Source organism: Sceloporus occidentalis, unplaced genomic scaffold (assembly GCF_023333645.1).
Source record: "Sceloporus occidentalis isolate IW3139 unplaced genomic scaffold, rSceOcc1.0.p SCAF_215, whole genome shotgun sequence".
NCBI lineage: Eukaryota > Metazoa > Chordata > Lepidosauria > Squamata > Phrynosomatidae > Sceloporus > Sceloporus occidentalis.
Genome location: NW_028317195.1, coordinates 531,986 through 555,000, shown reverse-complemented (window position 1 = coordinate 555,000; position 23,015 = coordinate 531,986). Strand labels below are relative to the sequence as shown.

The 23,015-nt window shown below is 38.8% G+C and overlaps 1 protein-coding gene across 1 annotated transcript in view; it reads left to right on the top strand.

The window, feature by feature from the left end:
* Positions 1-21,496, top strand: part of LOC149277384 (glutaminase liver isoform, mitochondrial-like) — a 21,906-nt gene extending 410 nt beyond the window's left edge. The window contains exons 2-18 of the mRNA XM_089502976.1: positions 3,469-3,565; positions 4,318-4,439; positions 4,550-4,679; positions 5,886-5,965; positions 7,239-7,402; positions 8,722-8,780; positions 10,770-10,802; positions 10,894-10,952; positions 13,506-13,572; positions 13,721-13,771; positions 13,963-14,139; positions 17,224-17,355; positions 18,389-18,481; positions 18,989-19,050; positions 20,423-20,499; positions 20,940-21,003; positions 21,340-21,496. Coding sequence (XP_089359102.1) covers positions 3,469-3,565; positions 4,318-4,439; positions 4,550-4,679; positions 5,886-5,965; positions 7,239-7,402; positions 8,722-8,780; positions 10,770-10,802; positions 10,894-10,952; positions 13,506-13,572; positions 13,721-13,771; positions 13,963-14,139; positions 17,224-17,355; positions 18,389-18,481; positions 18,989-19,050; positions 20,423-20,499; positions 20,940-21,003; positions 21,340-21,496 — 1,624 coding nt within the window. The remainder of the gene's footprint in view (positions 1-3,468; positions 3,566-4,317; positions 4,440-4,549; positions 4,680-5,885; positions 5,966-7,238; positions 7,403-8,721; positions 8,781-10,769; positions 10,803-10,893; positions 10,953-13,505; positions 13,573-13,720; positions 13,772-13,962; positions 14,140-17,223; positions 17,356-18,388; positions 18,482-18,988; positions 19,051-20,422; positions 20,500-20,939; positions 21,004-21,339) is intronic.
* The last annotated feature ends 1,519 nt before the right edge of the window (positions 21,497-23,015 follow it).

The window sequence follows — 23,015 nt, the reverse complement described above, 5'->3', positions numbered from 1 at the left end:
CTACAACTACCTCTACGTCTAGATGAGTATGATGAAAGCTTTAGTCCACAGCAGCTGATGTATTAGTAATTCCTTGGTGCCAGCTTTCATGGGTTAATGTTGTGGCTACTGATACAATGTGCTGCAGGCAAAGGTTGTCTGGGTGTCAAAGAACAAAAGAAAACTCCATGCTGATCCAATTAACATTGAGGAATCAAGAATGGAAATCCTGTAGAATTTAAAATTTTGTATTATCATCCAAAAATCTAGAATCTTAGAATGGAAAATGGTGCTTAAGTTGTGAATATTTATAGAATTTTATGATAACTGGTAGACAGGAGGAACAGAAGGATTTGAGGAATTTATATTTTTGAAAGGCATTTTATGAACATTTCTTTTCATTCCCATGATCCCACAGTGAGGACTGTATGACAATGATACAACAATGTTCGAAGTGAAAGACTCATCAAGGGCTCTGTGGGCATTCTTTTAGCCTTAAGGTTGATGCAGGATTGCATGAAGCTCAGCATGCTTTCGAAGCCCCCATAAAATCTCCAATCTTAGCATATCTTGCACATGAGTGTGTTGGTGCAGGGTAGTCAAGTTTCCTTCACCTCATCGGCCCTGGCCATTTGGTTCACAGGTGAAAGTACATTTTATAATGCCAGCCTTAGGACTGGAGGCTTTTATTTTGTAACTTGCTTGTAATTGCATTGTTTTTTTACTGGGCCCTTGTGCTTATGGAATGTTTAAGTTTTTGATTAAAAAGTTTATTCAGATTTTTTTTTTTTATTTACTGAAAAGACCACAGTGGCCCTGGATCCCCAATTTTTTTTTTTTGTCGCCAGGGTACGTAGCCCTTTTGGAAAGATTTTAGTGGTTTCCTTTTACAAGAATATCCAGCCCTCTTGCAGGAGCCTTGGCTTGGAGGGAAGGAAGGGGTTGCATATTCCTTTGTGGAGTGTGGTCCCAAGGAGATGAAGATATGGGGAACTGGTTATCCACTGATGCTCCGATGGGCACTTTGTTTCACTTCTACATCTTCACCTCAGGTTTCATTTAAAACAAAAATGTATACTAGTTAATCTGCACATAATTAAAATGATGTACATTTTCTTCTTGTCCTTGTCACGACGCTCAACACTACTTTTTTCCTGTTCACGTCTCTCCATTACAGTGCCCAACTCTCCACCCCACTTATCTGCTCTCCATTCTGCTGAACTCCACATATCTCCTCTAATTCCACTCCGTTCTGGATTGCCAATTTTAATTTCATGCCTACCATCCATCTCATCCTATGCATCGTGTACCAACCTCTCCATCTTCACCACAAATTGCCCATACCCATCCACACCTCCTGTTCTACCACCCCAACACCGCCTCTTCTTCTGCGTTATTGTTTACCGCACCACGTATCATAACTTCATCTCTTTTTTTTTTCTTCAACATCTTACAGTCTGAATTGCCTCAACACCGTGCTGGGCTTACTGTGAACATCCAATCACGCTCCACCACCTTCACTCATTGGACCTTCACCTTAAGACCCATGAAATATGACTGACCATTCCCACAGTGATAAGGGTATTATATAGAGAGAGATCGGTATAAGATAAAATCTGGAGTGTGGTAGTTCCACAAAATAATAAGAGTAAAATCTGGCCTGCCATTCTTTCTGTGAGCCTCTATAGGACAGAAAAAGCACAACATTGCATAATTTAAAATTGTTTAAACAAAGACCATATTGAAGCCTGCTATGCCTTTTTTACTGGAGGTGAATGATTGAGCAGGTAGAGGCCAGGCATGTGTCCACATCATATGCCCTTTTCTCTAGAATTCCCACATAGTGTCCTTGCGTAGTGTATGAACTGTATGACTTCTCAGTACCTTTCTGTATCTTGTCCAACTGAATAACTTGGCTACTTAGTATGAAATCCGAATTATTAGGTATTATAGAATATAATTTGTCTATTTGATTCTCTAATAGTTGTGTTGCCATACAAGTCATTATTTTACTGAGATACTGTAGATAAGTGGAACAATCTTCTAGGTAAACTAGTAGAGGCTAAAACAATGAGGGAATTTAAACTTTCACAGGAAGCATATTTTTTATTTAATATTACCTTTTATTTATTTAGTGCTCGCAAATTAGGCAGTGCTGTACAATTTAAATGGGGCAGGTACCATATACATAACAAATATACATTAATACATACAGACTCATCAGAGATTAAGAACTCTGTGAGCTCACCATCTAACCTTTTTTTTACACAAAGTTTTGTTAGGCTGTCAGTACTACCTGTATGCTGATTACTCTGACCTATCCTTCCTGATTTCCTTTTCTCCCTTCCTTGATCATGTCACTAATTGCTTTGCTTTTGTTTCTAACTGGATGTCTGCACAATTTTGAAACCTCAGTCTCTCCAAAACTGAATTTATCTTCCCTTTCTCTTTCCCTCAATCTCAACGGTGCAAACATTACTCTGCTCTGACATGCCTGCTGTCTTGGTCACCGTTCACTCCAGCCTGGAACGTATATCTTAACAAACATTTGCAACTTTGTCTCTTGTTCATGCCCTCATTATCTCCTGTCTTGACTACTGTAATTCTCTATTTCTTAGCTAGTCTCCCTCATATCCATCTTGCCCACTTACAATCAACTTTTCTTTTCTTTCCAAAGGTTAACCTACTACTTATGTCCTGTTTACCCATTGTACATGGCGGCAGAATGATTCAATATTTTCTTTCATGTAGTAGATTTGTGCATTCCAATTCGTATGAATTGCAAATTTCCCGAATTTTTACAAATTCGGTTATTTGTAGAAAGCCACAAAAAACAAAGCCAAACCCCTTATGAAGTGGACAAAAATGCTTTAAAAAGCTCATAACTTTTATCTGAAATTCATGGGTGCTTTCACTCTCGGACACTCTCACTTACTCTCTCACACTCATTCTTGTTCACTCTCTCATGCTCTCCCAACCTTCTCTGCCTATCATTTCTGCTTCTGCATCTTCTTGTTCTTCAACTTCTTTCTTCTATCTTTGTCCGCATCTCTGTGGACATCACCAGAAGCACTGCCCTTTTCACGCCAGGTTATGTCCTCCCCCATGATCTTCCAATCACCGCGCTTTGGTGGGGGTTCACACCAGGTTATATCCACGAAGGTGCGGATTAAGAGGGAAGGTAGAAGACAAAAAACAAGAAGATGTGAAGTGGAAGCGGACGTGGCAGGCTGGTTTAGGGAGTGTGAGAGAAAAAGGGTGAGCCAGATTGTGTGATAGAGTGAGAGTGAATGTGGGCACCAAGCAATGAATTTTGTTCCCGAATTAAAAATGCCTCTGATTTTTGTCTGAACTGAATGGGAAACGAATGGGCCACCAACGAACTGCAAAAAATTTGGTCAAATCAGTTTTGGCCCATTTGCACATGTCTGTTATGTAGTATACAAAAGCACCTGTAGATTAACTCTCTTTTTTCCTTGTTTTCTCTAGAGGGCACAGTGTTTCAATGCTGCAGCGTCTCAGCAACCTTTTGTTTTATACCATTTCGGAAGGACAGGAGTGTCTCCCAGTCAACAAATTCATTAATGTGAGATCATAATCTGTTTAATGATTAGAAGCATAAGAGATCGGCTGTCTTGGAATGTAATATCATGTAATGCCTCTAGGTTATTTATGGGACACAATACTTACGATCACAGATTTGCTTTGAAGAAAATACATGACAAACATATATGTAATATATTATGTTGATTCTTTTTGGCTAGGGATATATTATATTTCAAGGCATGGTACACACTGAAGAAGGAACATAAGTTGCAAAAATAGTAGTAGGTACCTCTGCTAGAGAAGTCAATTAAATGCAAGTCTTTGTCATATACTTCATATAAAAGTTATTGTTGATCTATGTGAACAATATCAATGAAGTAATTAAATTAAACCATGTCAATGAGCAGTGTGTAAAAACATAGGTGCATGGGTGGTCATATTTACCCTTATGCGAGTGCAAGAAGAATCACATCTATTCAATAAAGTTCTGTTTTGCAAAAGCTTCTGGCACTAATATGATTTGGCCTTTATACACTCATATTATTCACACAAAAATAATCTTATGCTGTAATGAATGGTCTAGATCTAGGCAATGTATAGCATAATTATTTTGGCCACATGTACCTGAGAATCCTACCTGGAGCAGCAGCTCCTTGCCAGATTGGAGTGTCCTCCTAGTTAGTATATGTTAGGTCAAGCTATTTCTACCTATGTATTAGAGCAAATGACTCAATTACAGCTACAAAGTCATAATACACTTGGATTCTGAAATTTCGTGTTAATGTTTTACAGACTCTAAAAGCAAATGGCCTCCTCACTTCAGACCCGAGACTGAAAGACTGCATGGACATGCTGCGTCAAATTGTACAAGAGTCAGTAGCAGGAGCCACCATGGACCAAGAAGCGTTTCAGAAGTAATCTCCTTAGTCTCATCCATTTATACTGCTTTCTCCTCTCAACTCATCTCATCTCACTGGCCACAACCTTTTTATCTGCATTGGCTGATATTCTCTCCTGTTTACAGGTGTGTTCAGAGTAATATTGTACTCCTGACCCAGGCTGTCTGCAAGAAGTTTGTGATTCCAGACTTTGAACAGTTCACATTACATGTTAAGCATTTATATGACAATGCTCACACCATACAAAAAGGAGAGGTAAGCAATTAGCACCCACAACTCGTCTTTAGTTTTCTCTTTTGCGACCGTGGAGGTGCAAGTTGTTTTGTATGAAATTTAAAGGAACATGTCATCAATCTTACTGTTAAAGGGGAATAGTAAATCTACAAAAGATAGCAGGTAGAATTGCGGAACTAATCATAGGGATAATTATCAGGGTTTTAGATTATTTGGCTGAACCAAACATCTCAGGGGACTTCATATAATGGGGTAGACTACAGCCAGCAGAGCCAGAAGTTATCCCAATGTTTTCCCGAACGGCCTATTCAGACCCTGTCTATAATGTAAGATATATCAAAAACTCATCATTCCCCATTGTTGTTTTTTTTTACATTCTAAAAAGGGTTGGAACAAGACTGACTGAATTTAACCCCTCAATGACAAAGCCCGTACATGTACGGGCTCAAAATGCATTGTTTTCAATGGGTTTAGGGACCACCCATTGTCCTTAAGGGGTTAATTGATACACATATCATTAAATTGACAGTTATGACTGATTTCAAATAGGTGCTGTCACCCTCAACCAATATTGTGGTTTTTAGTAAATAATATTACTGTCCTTGAACTCACGACAATGCTTTCATTATTTCTGTCCCGAATATAGGGATGGGAAAATGTCCCAAAATCCTTCCTTACCGTATTGTGGCTTAGAGTGAAAGGAAAAACAATTGCTTGGAGAGATGACTGGAGAGGGGGGAAAAAGGGAAAGGAGATTGGCTAGAATGGAGAGACATTGGGAAAGAAAAGGGAAAATGAATGTGACTGGGGGAGGTAGGGATTACAAAATCAAGAACACAAAGTTGACAGGACAATGGGGAGTGGGGAAAGAGAAGAGGATGATAATGGAAGTTAATAAATAGTCCTTCTAATGCATTCTCCAGGCTATTATTTGGCTGTATCTGTTGCTGTTTAACCCCCCCCCCAAAAAAAAAACAACAAAAAAAACAGATGACAGGTGATGGAATTTTTTAAGTTTTGGCCAAACAACAATGCCTAAGTACTAAAAATTTGTCATTTTTACCTGATTACCAGGCTTGTATCAATATTCTTTGTATCTTAAACTAGCTTTCGGCTCATTCTTTTCATACATACTCTTTTGATCTTTTTTGATTGAATGCTTTTGCATCTGTTCATTTCTCACCGTAATTATTTATAGTTTATGATCTTTCTGTTCCTTACAAATAGGTGGCAAACTATATTCCGCAGCTGGCCAAATCTAGCCCTGACCGGTGGGGTGTCTCTCTATGCACAGTAGACGGGCAACGGTATGGATGCCATAAGTGCAAAAAAAAACTATTTTTTTGTAAATAAATGATCCTATTATTTCAATATAATTAGCAACAGTTCTGACTTTAATCTGTCGCGATAACTGTGCTGTACTCATCAAGCATAATTGTAGAAATAGTTCAATAGTCTTATACCTAATCAAGAGACGGGTCGCCTGGAATAACAAGTAACCTGTTTTTTGGGGTTTCTCCTAGGTCTTTTCATCTGTCAAAATTTCTCAGCCCTACTTTGCAGTGTTTAAAAACTTTTATGATATGGTAGAAAGGATATCAAGACCGTTGGGTATCTTACAAATCTGAGACTTTGGGATCTATTCGATAAAGAGAGTTGTTTTCAGCTCCTCAACATTATGAAGACCCATCCACAGTGAGCTTCTGCCACAGGAGGTGCTTAGCTGGCCCTTTATAATGTATAGTTAAATCAGCGAATCCAGTCTCCACACCAATTAAATTATGTATTATGCAGGCCCAGCTAAGATGTTGCTGAAGAGGCCTGCTGGTGTTGGCCCTTCATAATGAATAGTGAAGTGAGAGTTAAGACCACAACTCTGCAAATTATCCTGTCAACTTTCCCTTTAGTGAATAGATTGCTGCTTGACGGCCAGTGAACCCTCGACCCAGAGTTTCCCCGTATCAGTGCTTCACCCGGAGTATCCAGGTTTTTCCCAGGCTTAAATATTACCCAGTAGCCCTGCATCCTGCCCAAAGACTACCCATTACTACAATTGCTGCCCAAGAACCTCCTCCCTCCTAGGTATCTAGGTTGGCAGCCATGTCCCGGCAGAAACCAAGTACCTTAAGGATCAAACAAAAAGGGAAAGAGTGTTGTCACAGGTGAAAATCCAACCAGTTGCAATTAGTATCCTAATCCTAAAGTCTGTATAGAGATTCTAGAGTGCTTTTGGATTTTGAATATATAATTCATAAGAATTTTGGCCTCTCTGCTGCACTATAATGTAGATAAGTCACAGGCTAGTATCAGTAATGAAAAATAATGCAATGACTTCCAGAAGATGCACAATTCTAGGAATCTAGTGGCAGACGCGGAACACAAATATATTTTTGTCACTAAAGCCAGGCTTATCTTGCGTCCAGCTATAGGTCATGGAATTTACCCAGGCTTATCTTGGGTCCAGCTATAGGTCATGGAATTTGTGTTTATTTTATTCTGAATTATAGGAGTTCCAAAAGCTATTTAGGGTATATTTTACAACGAAAGACCTAATCCGTTTCCCATTGTCTTTTCTACCAGGTACTCTATAGGAGACACAGGTATTCCATTCTGTTTGCAGTCATGTGTGAAGCCACTTAAGTATGCCATTGCTGTAAATGACCTTGGTACAGACTATGTCCACCAGCATATGGGCACAGAGCCCAGTGGCCACCGATTCAACAAACTTTCCCTGAACCACCAAGGTAAGGATCTCGATTCACAGAGCCATCTGAATCTTCATTGTTGAATTGTTTACCATTAACGTATATTTCTAAAACTTGTTTGCAGTTGTTACTGATTATTATAGAAACCTTGTGTACATTTGAAAACAAAATACCCTGTAGACAAAGAAATAAAAAGGCTCATCGATGTGATGATGGATAATATATTAGACAAGGGGTAAATACTTTGGCAGTAAATAGCAGTTTGCTACACTTGAGAGCACCCTGTGACTGTGGCAGTTGATCTTTGTACAGTTGAGTGGGGAAGGAAAAGGGTGTGCTATGATAACTTTGTTTTGTACTTCAATAAAAACGTTTAGCTTACAGTTTGACTGTGAAAGAAAACTATAAAACAACAAGGACAAAAAACAGGTTTTTCTGCACTGTTTGGGGGATAGAATATTTTTGTTGATTGCAGACAAATAATGCAAGGAATTTCAAAACTGGTTCAAAATATGAAGTACATCAGTCCCTGTTAGCCTGTAAATACATCTCTACTCATGGTGTCTGACCTATTCATTTTAAAACCTGGATGAAATTGTATTGACCCTTTTCAGATTACTGAACTAACCCACACACTCCATTCGTGAGCAAAAATTGGGTTTATAACATGTATGTTGTTGTATACATTTGAAATCAAAATACCCATGTAGATACAGAAATAATGTTAGTGTTAAATGACGTTTGAGCCTTATACCGGTATTATTCTCTTGTTTTATTAAATACCAACGTCTACATGTCATCCAATGAATAGTAATAGTCTTTATCAATCTCAATCAGTCAGCGATGTACCCTTTAGGCGACTGCCTGGGGAGTAGTAGGGGTGATGCCATGTGATTCCCTTCTATAATGGCAAGTCCTATGTAATCACATAGCACCTGGCAAAGATTCAGACTGCCACAACATACAGTGCAAATGTTGATATCTAATTTGTTAAAACATGACATTTTGCAAATTGCCAATCGAGCCAAAGGACCTTGTACGTCTCAGTGTTTTGCTCTTTGACAGCTAGCACCCATAAAACGTTATTTAAACACACTCCCTTACTCCTTGCACTCCTCTCAATGCTTTTCAACATTATCTGACTCTTTCTAATGTGTACAAAAGTACATTTGGTGACGTATGTGCAACCTATATATTGTATCGCTTTGTCTAATCTATGTTTTGTAAGAAGCACTATGTTAATTATTGGTGCAAAGTAAATAAAAGTATAATAATAGTAATTACATAGTGTCAAAAGAATTTTCTTTCCTTAGAATGATACTGATGTATTATATTAATAGCCCTATCCTTTGCTTCAGGTAAACCCCACAATCCTATGGTGAATGCCGGGGCCATTGTTGTGTGTTCTTTGGTAAAGGTGAGTGAGTATGTTGTACAAATACAATGTTATGAACTGCAGCTTGGATTATGTATTTTGCCATCTTCATTGTACCTGTTTAGTGATTAGAAGATATTGATCCAGGTGTAGCCAGACTTTTTTTCTTATTCGGTGAAAAAGATGCACATCCAATGTGTTTCCCTCATATTGCTAAGGTGTGCAGAGGGGAGAGGGTTAAAAACACTTCTTAAGGCAGAGGAAATGGAACTGCTGGCATAGGTGCCGCATTGGAGGTATCTATTTTAGGGTGTTGATTCTTCGAGGTCTCAATGACCAAGAGCAGGGAAGTTTCCTATCTCCTTACAAGCTTAGTCGGGCCATTCTCTGTCCTTCACACAAACACACATATTCCTTTAATACAAACACAAAAAAAGAGTAATAAAATGATATCCTCAAAAACATATACAGAAATAGAAAACGGTTATATCCATGTGTCTGACTTAAAGCATTCATTTAGGGCTGCAACAACTAATCGATAAAATCGATAATGAAAATCGTTGCCAACGAATTTCATTATCGATTAGTTGAATCGATTTTTATCGATTATTAAATGAGGGTTTTTTCAGAGCAAACGCTCTGAAAAATACCCCTCATTATATCATCCGTTTAGTCTGACTCACAGCAGCAGCTCCTACTTACCAGTCCCTCCCTGTAATCACTGTGACAACTGGCCCCGCCCCCTTCCTTCTCCCAGAAGGCCAGAACCACATGGCCGTGACACTCATCTAACTGGAAGTATAAAATTAATATTTGGGCTACTGAAAGTTAGGGGAGGTGGGAGTTAATTTAGGGGCAGTTATGGTTAATGGGGTGTTTAGGGTTAATTTAGGGACAGTTATGGTTAATAGGGTGTTTAGGGTTAATTTAGGGGCAGCTATGGTTAATAGGGTGTTTAGGGTTAATTTAGGGGCAGCTATGGTTAATGGTGTGTTTAGGGTTAATTTAGGAGCAGCTGTGGTTAATGGGGTGTTTGGGGTTAATTTGAGGCAGTTTTGGTTAATGGTATGTTTAGGGTTAATTTAGGGGCTGTTGTGGTTCATGGGGTCTTTAGGGTTAATTAAGGGGATGCTGTGGTTGATGGGGTCTTTAGGGTTAATTTAGGGGCAGTTATGGTTAATGGGGTGTTTAGGGTTAATTTAATGATGAGGACTGAGGGTTAATTTTATTAATTAAAGTTAACTTAAGGTGCAGTTAGAGATAAAGGGGGGCAAACTAAGGGGAATCTAAATCCTGGGGGCAGTGAAGATTAACCCAGTACGTATTTATAAAAGTATGGTCTGTGACTCTATGAGGGGACTATGAGATATCTGGGGGGTATAAGGCATATCTGGGGAGGACGGAGTGACATATCTGGGGGTATAAGGCATATAGGGTATATAAGGCATATGTGGGGAGGGCAGTGTGGCATGTCTGGGGAGGACAGAGGGTGTATCGGGGTGTATAAGGCAGATCTGGGGCCACAGTGGCTTATCTGGGGGTAGAGTGGAGTGGCATATGTGGGGAGGGCAGTGTGGCATGTCTGGGAGGCAGTGTGGCATGTCTGGGGAGGATGGAGTGGTGTATCGGGGTATAAGGTGTATCAGGCACAGTGGTATATGTGGGAGGCAGCGTGGAGTGGCATATGTGGGGGGCAGCGTGGAGTGGCATATGTGGGGGGCAGCGTGGAGTGGCATATGTGGGAGGCAGCGTGGCATGTCTGGGAGGCAGTGTGGCAAGCCTGGGCTCAAACGTGCATAAATTGGGGGGGCTGGTTGCGAAATAAAGGCAAGAAATGCATTTTATAAAAGTTTTTTTATTATGCTGTTTGTATTTAATATAATTTGTTTATTACATTATTTTAAATAAATGAAAAATTTACATTCATTTTTTTTATTCGATTAATCGAAAAAATAATCGGCCAACTAGTCGATTATGAAAATAATCGTTAGTTGCAGCCCTACATTCATTTATATTTTTCTTTTCATTTAGCCAGGTTCAAATAAGGCAGAGAAATTTGACTATGTAAGTAAACACTACCTGACATGATGTATTGAAGTGGATCCATATTCTACCAAAACCCCATCCCACTTGCCACTTTTTGTGCCTACATTAGATCATGCAGTTACTGAAAAAGATGTCTGGAAATGAACACATTGGCTTCAGCAATGCAACGTAAGTGCCCTAAATGTGTCTGTGTGGGCAACAATATGGTGTGAGGGCCCACATGTCTCACCTATTACATGTGGCTTATGTTTAATTACACAAAATCAAAGATTATGATATAAATTTTAAGCTGGTTTTAACTTCCAATAAATGGTTTAGTTTCTACTGAAAATAACCTTTTCAACATGCACAATTCCAGTATTTTAAAATGCACATAGCTAGCTAGATAAAAAAAATACTAAAAATAGGCATACATTGGGCTAATTTTAGTTTAGTCTAAACCATATAAACGTAGCAATTCTAAAAGCAAATGAACGGCCAAACTGCACATAAGTAGTAAGTGAATATATCACCTAATCACTCCACAATGTGTGCCATAAGAACGTCCAAACCTTTTAACCACCAATTAGGTCAAAAGAAAAATGCAAAAAGTGCTGATTACATACAATTGCAATGGGAAACTTGTTACAACGTTTCCAAATAAGCTACACAAACCCCTGGAAACTGTTACACAAAGGCCTGTGTAAGTATGTTGGTTGAGCTGCAACACAGGACAAGGCGCGGGGAATATTAAGAAAAAGATTGGACACTAAAGGTATTTGGCAGTGGTTATAGAAGGAGAACGTAGCACAGCAAAATATACATAATACACTTTTGCACATATCAAACACCTCCACAAACATATAGTAGCACCATATTTTTCTTTAAACATATTACACATTTTAATCTTTTTATTTGAACAGTGTGACTGGCAACTGACAAGGCATTTTGTTGAATAGGGGTGATAAGTATGACCAAACGGGCAGTGATGTGCTGGGTACGCTTAGTAATGCGTAAGTAGTGCAGGAGTAGCAGTGTGGTTGATTTCTTATGGTACATAACGTGTGGCTGATTTCTTATGGTACATAACGTGTGGCGATTTTTGTACGATGTGTAAACTCTACCGAAAGATTTGATGGGCTGAAATTTACAGGCAGAAAAATGATACATTTAAGTGCTTGGACAAACTGCACATTCATTGAATCACTTTAAGGGCAGGGTTTGAAATGGTTTCAATGTAGCATTTTCTGTGCGTTCGTATCATTGATTGAAAGAAGAACAAATTACCTGTGAAAAAAATCCAAACCTGCAAATATATACTCAACAAACATGGGACTTTAGTACTATACTATGGCCAAAGCATATTAGCTCACCTGCCACGTCAAGGTACCCCGTAAGGGCCAAACTGGGGATAAAAACCATCCCTCATAATATTTTGAATACTAGCCTCATGTTTCATGGTGCCATTACTGTCCACACCGCACATATGTGGAGTCCCAGCCCCAATATGTTTGTTTTGTTTTTTTCAGAATGGGGACAAACCATACATTTTCAAAGTATATTTCAAGAACGCGTAAAAACACATAGTCACTAATATCACTGTGGCCCATGACATTATGTAATGGGTTGGGACCAACTAGATGATCACTGGTACAGTCCGAATAATGCAAAAACATTATCCTAATTATGAAATTAACCATTTAAAACAAAGTTCTTAAAAACACAGAAATCACTTTCACAGCAGATAATATTGCAAAGCTTTCCCCAAAAAATGTAGTGCTAAAAAGTAGAAGGTTGAGGTAGGGAGAAGTGTGTGAGCTGCATGGATGATCACAGAGAGTGAGTGTGTCACAACACCTCAAGCCAGGAGCACACACCACAGGAGTTATTCACTCTGATTAACCTAGCCAAGTGTTGAGCCCAAAAAGGGAGACCAAGGACACAGAATAAGTGGATACACAGAACAGGTAGTCCCAGGATGCCGGGGAAAGGTAAAGAGTATTGGGTCCTGACATAGTCAGGGATAGCCAAGTACGGTATACAGAGCACATCAGCTCTCCGACATCGCCGTGCAAGAGACGGGCATCAGGTAGGCAACATCCAAATGTAGACCTCGCTCCGGCTAGCTTTAGTTTGGCTGATGTGAGTGCGGGTGTTAGTGTGTGTGTATGTATGAGAACGGTGGAAGAGTGGGTGCCTGTGCATGTATGTGTAAATGTAGATCTGCCCCTGACCATCATCACGCCCAGGCACATCGTAATTCATTCTCATCCCTCATCACAATCATTGCCCTGCAACCATAAACATTCATAGCCCCATCATCATTTGCATCCACAATGATTATAATCGCATATGGCACACATATTTATACAAACTCTCGCACTTACATACACACACCTACATTCTAATACTTTCATATTTACACATACAGACTCATGCAGCCATGCTTTGACCACAGGGTTGCATATAATCCTGTTTGTGACCTTGTCGTGTTCCCACCTTTTTTAAAATCCGTAATCCTCCCCTCCCCCTGATGAACATCCTTAAGACCAGCCCCAGTGCAAGCAACCCACCAGGAAATTTCCTTGTACCCTGGTAGGCCAGTCTGACCCTGCACCCCATGAGGGGTGAATCCTAACTGAAATACAGGGTCAAACTAAAATAAAATGGTTGGATTTCCAAACCAAGTATCTGTGATAAAACCAGGTAAGACTTTATATACGTCATCTGTGTTTTGTGCAGTTTCCAGTCGGAGAAGGAGACAGGAGATCGGAACTATGCAATTGGCTATTATCTGAAAGAGAAGAAGGTAAATGGCATGATTTAAATATGTCTTTTGGCATTTTAATATATGAAGAACATGTATATCTGCCTTGTGGTACATCAATATCACATGTATACATAATGCTAACTTGTGTGGCACACATAACCTTAATTTCTGATTTTCTCTGTTATAGTGTTTTTCATCTACAGTTGATATGATGGCTGCCTTAGACCTTTATTTTCAGGTTAGTGTTGCTTACACAGTAATTATTAAAGTTAACATAAAGTGTTATCTCCAGATATTGGCCACCCCAGGTCTCATCTGTAATAATGATTTCTGATACTAACAGTTTTTTCATAAAGATTATAAAATGGGAGTCATACAAATTCAGCTTGCTGGTAGCAAAGTTTTAATTTTAATTCCTTTCTTGTCCAGCTGTGCTCCATTGAAGTGACCTGTGAATCGGGCAGTGTTATAGCTGCCACTCTGGCTAATGGTGGGATCTGTCCTATCACAGGAGAGCGAGTCCTGAGTGCTGAGGCAGTGAGGAACACACTCAGCCTGATGCACTCATGTGGAATGTATGACTTCTCTGGACAATTTGCCTTTTATGTGAGTCTTCTCGAAACATTTCATACTGATCGAGTTTTGTTCATTGGGTCCCATGACTAGCATCCCGTTGCAAAATGCTGCTGAAATTAAAATGTTTTTTCACTTTTGCAGCAAGAGTCCCGAGAATAGTCATGCAGCATGGCCATATTCTATATAGTACCACCACCAATGTTCCCTCTAATTTTTCTTAGGTGGTGTGCGCAGAAAATTTCTCTTGTGCTAAAATTTTCCCAGAGCCAAAACTTTGTGCGCACAATATGCTTCTGCAAACGTTAAATTTAAATTGTTAATCTATATTTTTGGAACAGCTCGCTCATGGTAAATAACACTACATTATAGTGTGATAATGTAGTATTAGTTACACAACAGTATTACTTACTGTAATTTTTTTTTAAAGGTGAAATTCTCACTGCATAAGTAAATTTATGAGCGGATCACGAGTGGAGGCTCCAGGCCGCATAAAGGATAAAAAAAAAATTGGGAAAAACTGTTGTGCGCAGGGGCGTACCTAGAGTATTTGGCACCTGGGGCGGATCCTGTACGTGGGACCCCCACACACACACTTTAAAACTGCATAGCTTCTATCGTTAGGCAAACATTGACAGGGGTGCAGCATAACTGTTATCATTATTTACTAAGGCAGACATTGAAGGTGGTACAACATAACACCTATCGCTATATACTGAGGCAGACATTGACGGTGGTACAACATAACACCTATCACTATATACTGAGGCAGACATTGACGGTGGTACAGCATTACTGCTATCATTATATACTGAGGCAAACATTGACGGTGGTACAGCATTACTGCTTTCATTATATACTGAGGCAAACATTGACGGTGGTACAGCAGAACATCTATCACTATATACTGAGGCACGCACTGACGGTGGTACAGCATAACACCTATCACTATATAGAGAGGCACACATTGACCGTGGTACAACATAACACCTATCACTATACATTGAGCCAGACATTGACAATAATGCAGCATAACCCCAATCACTATATACCAAGCCAAACATTGATGTGGTGTAGGCCTACCACTTTAGTGTCTGGCCTAGTATAATATATATATATTTTATTTTATATATATATATATATATATATATATATATATATATATATATATATATATATATATATATGCACTGAAATAAAGTCTGGACCTGAAAATTTAGCATTCATTTGACTGAAACTGACCCCCCCCCACACCTTTTAAAAACAAAAAAAAACACTTATTAAAAGTAAAACCAAAATTAGACAAAAAAATCAATAACAAAATATATATATGATTAACAGCAATCACACTCCCATCATGCCCAGGTTCTAGCATGTACTGGTTGCTTGGGCATGATAAGAGTGGGATTGCTGTTAGCAATTTTATATATATATATATATATATATATATATATATTATTGTTATCGAATTCTTCTGTCCAATGTTGGTGTGTTACTTACTTTTAATAAAGGTGTGGTTAACACACCAAAATTGAACAAAAAAATATATAATTGTTACCAGCAATCTCACTCCTATCATGGCCAGGCAGCCAGTACATGCTGGAACCTGAGCATGATAGGAATATGATTACAGCCTCCCTATGCCATGCTATCCCCCACACACTTGCACATCCATGCTATCACACACACACACTCATTCACAAATATTCAGTTTAAACTACAACATAACACCCATCACTCTCACACACTTACTAATTTACTCTCACAGAGTGTTTTCCTACCTTTTTTCTGTCACTTTTCCTCCTCTTCGTTCTTCCTCTTCTGTGTCCTCTCCTTCCGGTGCAGTAAAGATGGTGGGCGTGGCTTCAGTGCTGTGCGCCAGGATCTGACATCAAATCCCGACGCACAGCATCAGTTGCCGCCCGCATCGCAAGGGAGCAGGAGCAGGGAGCACAGCACCCCTCTGTCTCTGGAAGGGTGCTGTGCACACAACCGGTAGCGGACCGCCCCCCCCCCCCTTCGGTACCCTACTGGTTGTGCGCACAATTTTTGTTCGTGTGCGCTCCCTCTGAAAGCTATGTGCGCGCGCACAAGCGCACAGCTTAGAGGGAACACTGACCACCACTGTATGTAATGAAGCCTTGCCTGTGTCTATCTAATGTTAATGATATGGTATAACATATTAACCTGTATCTATGTAGCAGCACAGTTTTAGACTGTACTGATTTAATGTAAAATGGTAAAGGCAGCAGTATCTATTTGAGGGAGCAGGATGGCACCAACCTCTTCTCAGTTACCCTGTTCTTGGCTTGTCCTGGCAGTGATGAAGTCATCATAACAGACTATAGGTAGTCATCTAATCGGTGAAAAGCAAGAGGCCATAAAAGGTCAATGCACAGTCCTGGTCCCAAACTGCTAGTCTGTGAAATATTTAATGAAATGTACTGCCCAGCTGAAAGTTTGCAGACAAGTCCAACATTTCCACTCACCAACTTTACCACACATAATGAAAGACCTTGGCTGGCCCTGTAGAATGCAGTTAAATTCGTTAGATTATACATTTTGCAGGTCAAGCTCAGACCTTCCTGACAGTGTTGGCCTTTCATAAAGAGAAGTGGAGAGGTGATACCACAACTCTAATTTCAAGTCTCCCTTTAATGAATAACCAAGTGACAGTAGGAAGAGAGACTCAACTTATATATGTACAGAGCATACAAAAAATGCCTCCACTACTACTCTTAAGACAACAAAGAGCAAAACATGTTAACAACTTCAATTTCTAAAAACTATACAGTTCTCTGTGACAGTTAAACTCTAATAACCTCATAAAAATATGCACCAAGGTATTTCTGGAGTGATATATCTTGTACACACACCTGTAAATCATAAAATACATAGCATGGACTGATGCTATTTATATCTGTGCAACTACTGCCCTCTAATGGTCAGTTATAGCTACTGACGAACAAATGTATTACAGCATGCATAAACGTTTGTGTTCCATGACATAGCTTTCGTACAACTAGAATAAAGTTTCATGTGTGTCTGAGTCAGCATAGCAAATGCAAAGCTTGTTTTCTTGACTCGCTTTTGTCCATAATGTTTTTTTTCTCTTAGGTAGGATTACCTGCCAAGTCTGGAGTGTCAGGAGCTATTTTGCTGGTAGTACCTAACATTATGGGAGTATTCTGCTGGTCTCCTCCTCTAGATAGAGTTGGAAACAGTGTGCGAGGAATTCATTTTTGCCAGGTAAAAACTAGTGTTGGCAGTCATTTGGACTAAGACATATCTCAAACTAGCTGTCGCTTCAAACGTTACATTGGAAACCAAAATGTATTTATTCTTTTATAGCAACAATTCCACTGGATAATAATTTGCTTTTCCATATAGATTGGGGCAGTACTTTTGGAAAATGGATAAAGGATCTCTATGGACACTCTAAATATGTATTTAATGCAATTGTATCTAACCGTGTGAATTCCCATGGAGTGACCTGATGAGTTCCTCTCACAGTAGCCATGTTGGCTTCAGTTTCTTTTCAGTTATGCAACTCATGGAAATGTCCTATGGTCTGTGAGATATCATCTTTCCATATAAAATGAATTGAGCTTTTCCAGTTCTCGGTGAATTGCTTTGTGAGAGTTTGCAGGACTTCTTTCTTAAAAGGCCAGATGGATGACTGGATGTCAGTAATTGTAATCTATGCATACTCCACAATGCAATGAAATGCATGCTGTAATGACATCTAGATATACACTGCATGTCTACAAATGGGTTGTGTAAATCCAAAATATATTTCACACCTTGTCCTGTGTTTCACTATGCGTTTCATGGGTATATGAACACAGAAAGTTGTCCTTTTCTAAGTTTCTGTCTCTGGGGATTGTGAGTTGTACGGTGTGTGTATATGTGAATGGTGTCCTTTTCTGTAAGCATTGTTATGATGTATATTTTGCATCATGTAACTAAACATGGCTGTGATTAGATTGGATTATTTTTATAGTGTAATAATTGTATTTACAAATGCATGGCCCTCAATAGGTGTCTGTGGAGCCCAACTTACCCTCTCTGCTAAATGGACTTTGATTCCCAATGATGTAATGTATGTTGTCAATTCATGAAAATCCTTCTAAAAATAGCAAGTGGAGATGCATATATCTTTAAGTAGTTTATAAAGATCTAAAGTTATAATTAACTAACTAGGTTAGTTATAAGTAACTAACGCAATAACTGGATTGAGTGTAACATGGATAATCATATACAATTATTCATTACCATACAGGAATTGGTCTCTGTCTTTAATTTCCATAATTACGACAACCTGAAGCATTGTGTTAAAAAACTGGACCCTAGAAGAGAAGGAGGGGAGGTACAGGTAAAGTGGATATGAATACAGATATCTTTCAGCATGGCGGAAAGAAAAAAGATGGTGTCATGTGGTGCTTTGTGTAGAAAAAAAATAGAAAGCAAATTTAGGGTTGCTCACTCTATAGATTGCAATAATTAAATGTATTAGTTCCCAAAAAAAAACAATTTACAACCAAATGAGATTACTAAACCTGATTGCATAGATAAAATCTGACGCGTACCTTTTTGGTGGATAAACGTGTACTTCTTTACGTCAAATATATTGCACAATTGATTCAAATAGATAAGTCCATCAGCAAGTTAATAAGGAATTCATTTAGAGAAAAAAAAAAACATGATTGTTCGTGTTAATCCCTCCATCCATGAATCAATGGAAAATAGTGTCTTGTGCCTCATGTAACTCAAAAAAGGGTAGGGTGGCGAATAGTATTTAGTTAATTTATTATATGCACTTCCTTACTCCGTGTTGCAGAAAGTAAATGTTTCTTTTGTGTATCCTTCTTTCTTTATCTAGAAGACGACAGTAGTGAATCTTCTCTTTGCAGCCTACAGTGGTGACGTGTCTGCCCTAAGAAGGTAGCTACCCCTTTCTTTCTGCCTTATTTTTATTAAACCTCCAATTAGACTGTTAGGTCAAAAGATCAGAGCCACCTTCTCATTACATAAGTATGTCTTATTGTTTATTTGTATTTATCCTCCTTGTAAAACTGCAGTGGTATCTGCTGGTATAAAATACGATAATCATCATAAAAAACTATAAACTGAACAGCATATAGATGTAGGGCTGCAACTAACTATTTTCATAATTTATTAGTTGGCAGATTACTTTTTCGATTAATCGGATAAAAAAATAATGTAAATTTCTTTTTGTTTTATTTAAAATAATTTAATTAACAGACTGGATGTTAAACAAACAGCAGAATAAAAAAACTGAGAAAAATGCATTTCTTGTTTTTATATCCCAACCTGCCCCCCCCAGTTATGCACATCTGAGCCCAGGCTGCCACACTGCCTCCCAGATATGCCTTATACCTCCTATATGCCTTACATCCCCAGATATACTCCTCTGCCCACCCAGATATACCCCTCTGGCCCCCCAGATATGCCTTATACCTCCTTTATGCCATAGTGCCCTCTGATATGCCTTATACCCCAAATATGCCACTCTGCCCCCTGATATGCTTTATAACCCCAAATATGCCACTGTGCTCCTGATATGGTACTCTGCCCCCCCTAAACTTACCCCTCCGTGCTCCATACCTCTTGGTGTCCAGTAGGGGCAGCCGGTGGGCGCCTGCGCGATGCACATAGAAAATCCTCTGCTGCTGGCCGGCACTTTCGCCAGGGCTTCTATGGTGGAGCATCAGAAGGTCATGTCATGCTGGTGCTCCATCAAAGAAAACCTGGTGGAAGTGCCTTCATCACACGCATCACACAGACGCCCACCGGCTGCCAGAGAGGAGGATCCAGGTTCCCTGCAGCGCTGTGGGTGATCTGGATCTTAGTGTTATTATCCAACTTTTGTTTGAGGTTGGATTACAAAACATATGTTATATTTGATAAAACTGATTCAACTAATCGATAATGAAATTCGTTGTCAACGACTTTCATTATCGATTATCTATTTTATCGATTAGTTGTTGCAGCCCTATACAGATGACATGAGAGAGACAGCATGTGACTGCAAATAAGAACCAACTGCTCAATATATCATACGGAAAGTATGCTGAGTGGGTTATTACATGTGGTTACAGACAAGGCAGATCTTCGAACACAGTTGATCCTGAAGTTTGAGAACCATTTTTGAGAGTAAAAAGTGCAAATTTGGTAACTACGTATGCCCATTCAGCCATCTGTAGTTAAATTTAAATGCAACTTCAATAATTGCATATCATTCCAGGAAGTATGAGGAAAGATGTATAAGATGTATGTTTTGTTTGTGTTACAGATTTGCACTGGCAGCTGTGGACATGGAACAGAAGGACTATGATTTTAGATCTGCTATACATGTAGCAGCTGCTGAAGGTACATACTCCTCCCCCCCCCCCCCCCCCCCCGTTTAAGGTGCTTTATAATATCGGTGGGTTTTTTGTTTTGTTTTTTTAAGGTGGATACCATCACACCACTGAGACATTTTCATAGCTATCAAGCTACTGGTTTTCTAACAATGTTGCGTATAACCAAGGTGACATAGGTGTAACATAGGGCTTCTTGGTGTATAAGCAGGCACATAGTTTCTGTAATTATGTATGCCATGTATTTGGCATCATATAATTGGCTTCTTTCCATTCCTATTTGGATTGTTGAGTTTATTTGCTTAATTTCCACATCAACATATTCCATACACCAAGGAAGTATTTTGTGTTAAGACACTGCCAGCTGACTAATTAATGTGGATTGGGCATACATACAGTACAATGGTATACTGAGATGTCAGTCTAAATATTTTATTCTCTTCATTGAAGGACATTTGGATGTAGTCAAATTCTTAGCAGAAGGTTGCAGAGTGAACCCATTTGTAGAAGACCGGTAAGTTTAAAGTCATATTTTATTGCTGCTGGATAGACCAATAGACAGTAGTATACTAATCCCAGTCTGCATGCTTTAAAAGCAGCCATTATTTTGTCATATTGTACCTAAAAACATGTACATATATATAAAAAAAAAAAGTAATTTTGCACAAATATGTAAATTTTGTGGCCAGTAACTAGCTATACATTTTATAATTTAAACAAGAAATAGCTGAGAAACTTAAAAAAGTATTAGGGGTACTCCTCCTCTAGTGAGTTTGCATTGTTATTATTGTATTGGTATGGTTTTATAACTTCTGCTTAACTAGCGTCCTCGGCTGCTTGTCTCTCATAGGTGGGGAAACACACCTTTACAAGATGCAACTCGATTTGGCAGACATGATGTGGTGAACTTCCTTATAGAATACCAGGAATTCTACAGAAAATGTCAAATAGGAATCAGAATTCCAGAAGAACAGATTAGTCTGGAGACATTTAAAAGTATGGTCTAGCTACAGTTAAATAAATGGATCAAGTCCAAAGCTAAAGACTGTATAACAAACAAAACATGTTTACATTCAGTCAAGGTGGTTGAGTATAAAAACAGAGCCTCCTACTGCCCTGTAATAGAGGTTAATTTTAGAATGCTCCACATTTTATAAAAAATAAAATAAAAAGCTGTGTGCATGAGAATCAGTGCTTAATTGGCGCACAGGCTACTTCCTGTTAGGTCTATGCAATTCACTGCCTTCAACAGTCCCTACAAAGTCTATCATAAAAGAATCACGTTGAACCTGGTATAGATTATTACACTTTAAAAGACGTCTTTTAAATTAGGTCCTTTGCTATGTTTACAAGCAAATACATAATGGAGCAATACATCAGAAATATAGTTTGCCTTGAGTCATGGAAACCAGGTTCAGGATAATGTTGAGAGTAAATAAGATCAGCAATACTGAAAGAGATTTAAAAAAAAATATTTGCTTATGTTTATTTATCAGACAATATATGTTTATTTCTGATAACCCTTCCTTTATTATGGACATGTTACTTGTTCACCAAATTCAGGGTATATATTTTTAGAATTTATACTCTTCCCTTACATGTACCTGCGCCCCAACCATTTGCTTATCTGTATATTCACACCCTGAGGAAGAGTGTCTTTTGGGCTGCTGCGGTCATTAGGGAAGTAAAGCACAACTTTATCACTTTTATTTATTTTTGAATAACACTTGTGAACACGAGAATTAGGCATACTATACTTTTCCATATATATCCTGTTCTTTTGCCTGTAACAGGCAAGGGTTCTATAAATAAAATATTCAAATGTCTCTGGGTTTCATTTTAGAAATCTGATAATTGTCCATTCCTGGGATGAAAACAGCAGAAATCCTCTGCCCTTAAAGGATTTTGGAAACCTTACAAAGAGTATCTGTGTTTTTAGTGTTACCCTAATGGTTGACATAAGCCATCCCATAGCATCGTCAGACTAACTTCTCAACAGATTTCCATGCAGAATATTTTCCCAAGTCCTAAAGACCGCCATGTGGAATCCGTACCATCCCATCTACAAAAAAAGGTTGAATGACCTATAAAATGGAGGTATGCTTCCTTGCAGAGGTCATGAATAGTCTAGTCGGCATGGAATTTATGATCGACCAGGCAATGACTCCATCTGGACAGTTGAAGACGCAACACAATTTGTCTTTTAGATCCAGAAATATTTTAGCCACCTCAATATTTTATGAACATTTACTTGCAAACTGGCTCCTGCAGGGCTGAACCAGCTAGGCTGTCTGATAAAACAGGGGGCCTGCCAGAGTCCCACCGTAAACACAAACTGGTGACTCTTGAAAACACCTTACCTGAGTTGTAGGGGAGAGAAGGAGCAGGGCAAAAGAACATAGCCACAGGAAAAATGCTTTTCAATAAACAAAAAAACACTAGGTGGTGATCATGGTCCATTTAAGTGACCAAAGAAGAAAAAAAAATGGAGACAGATAAAACTTGGACTCAATATCTTTTGTATTA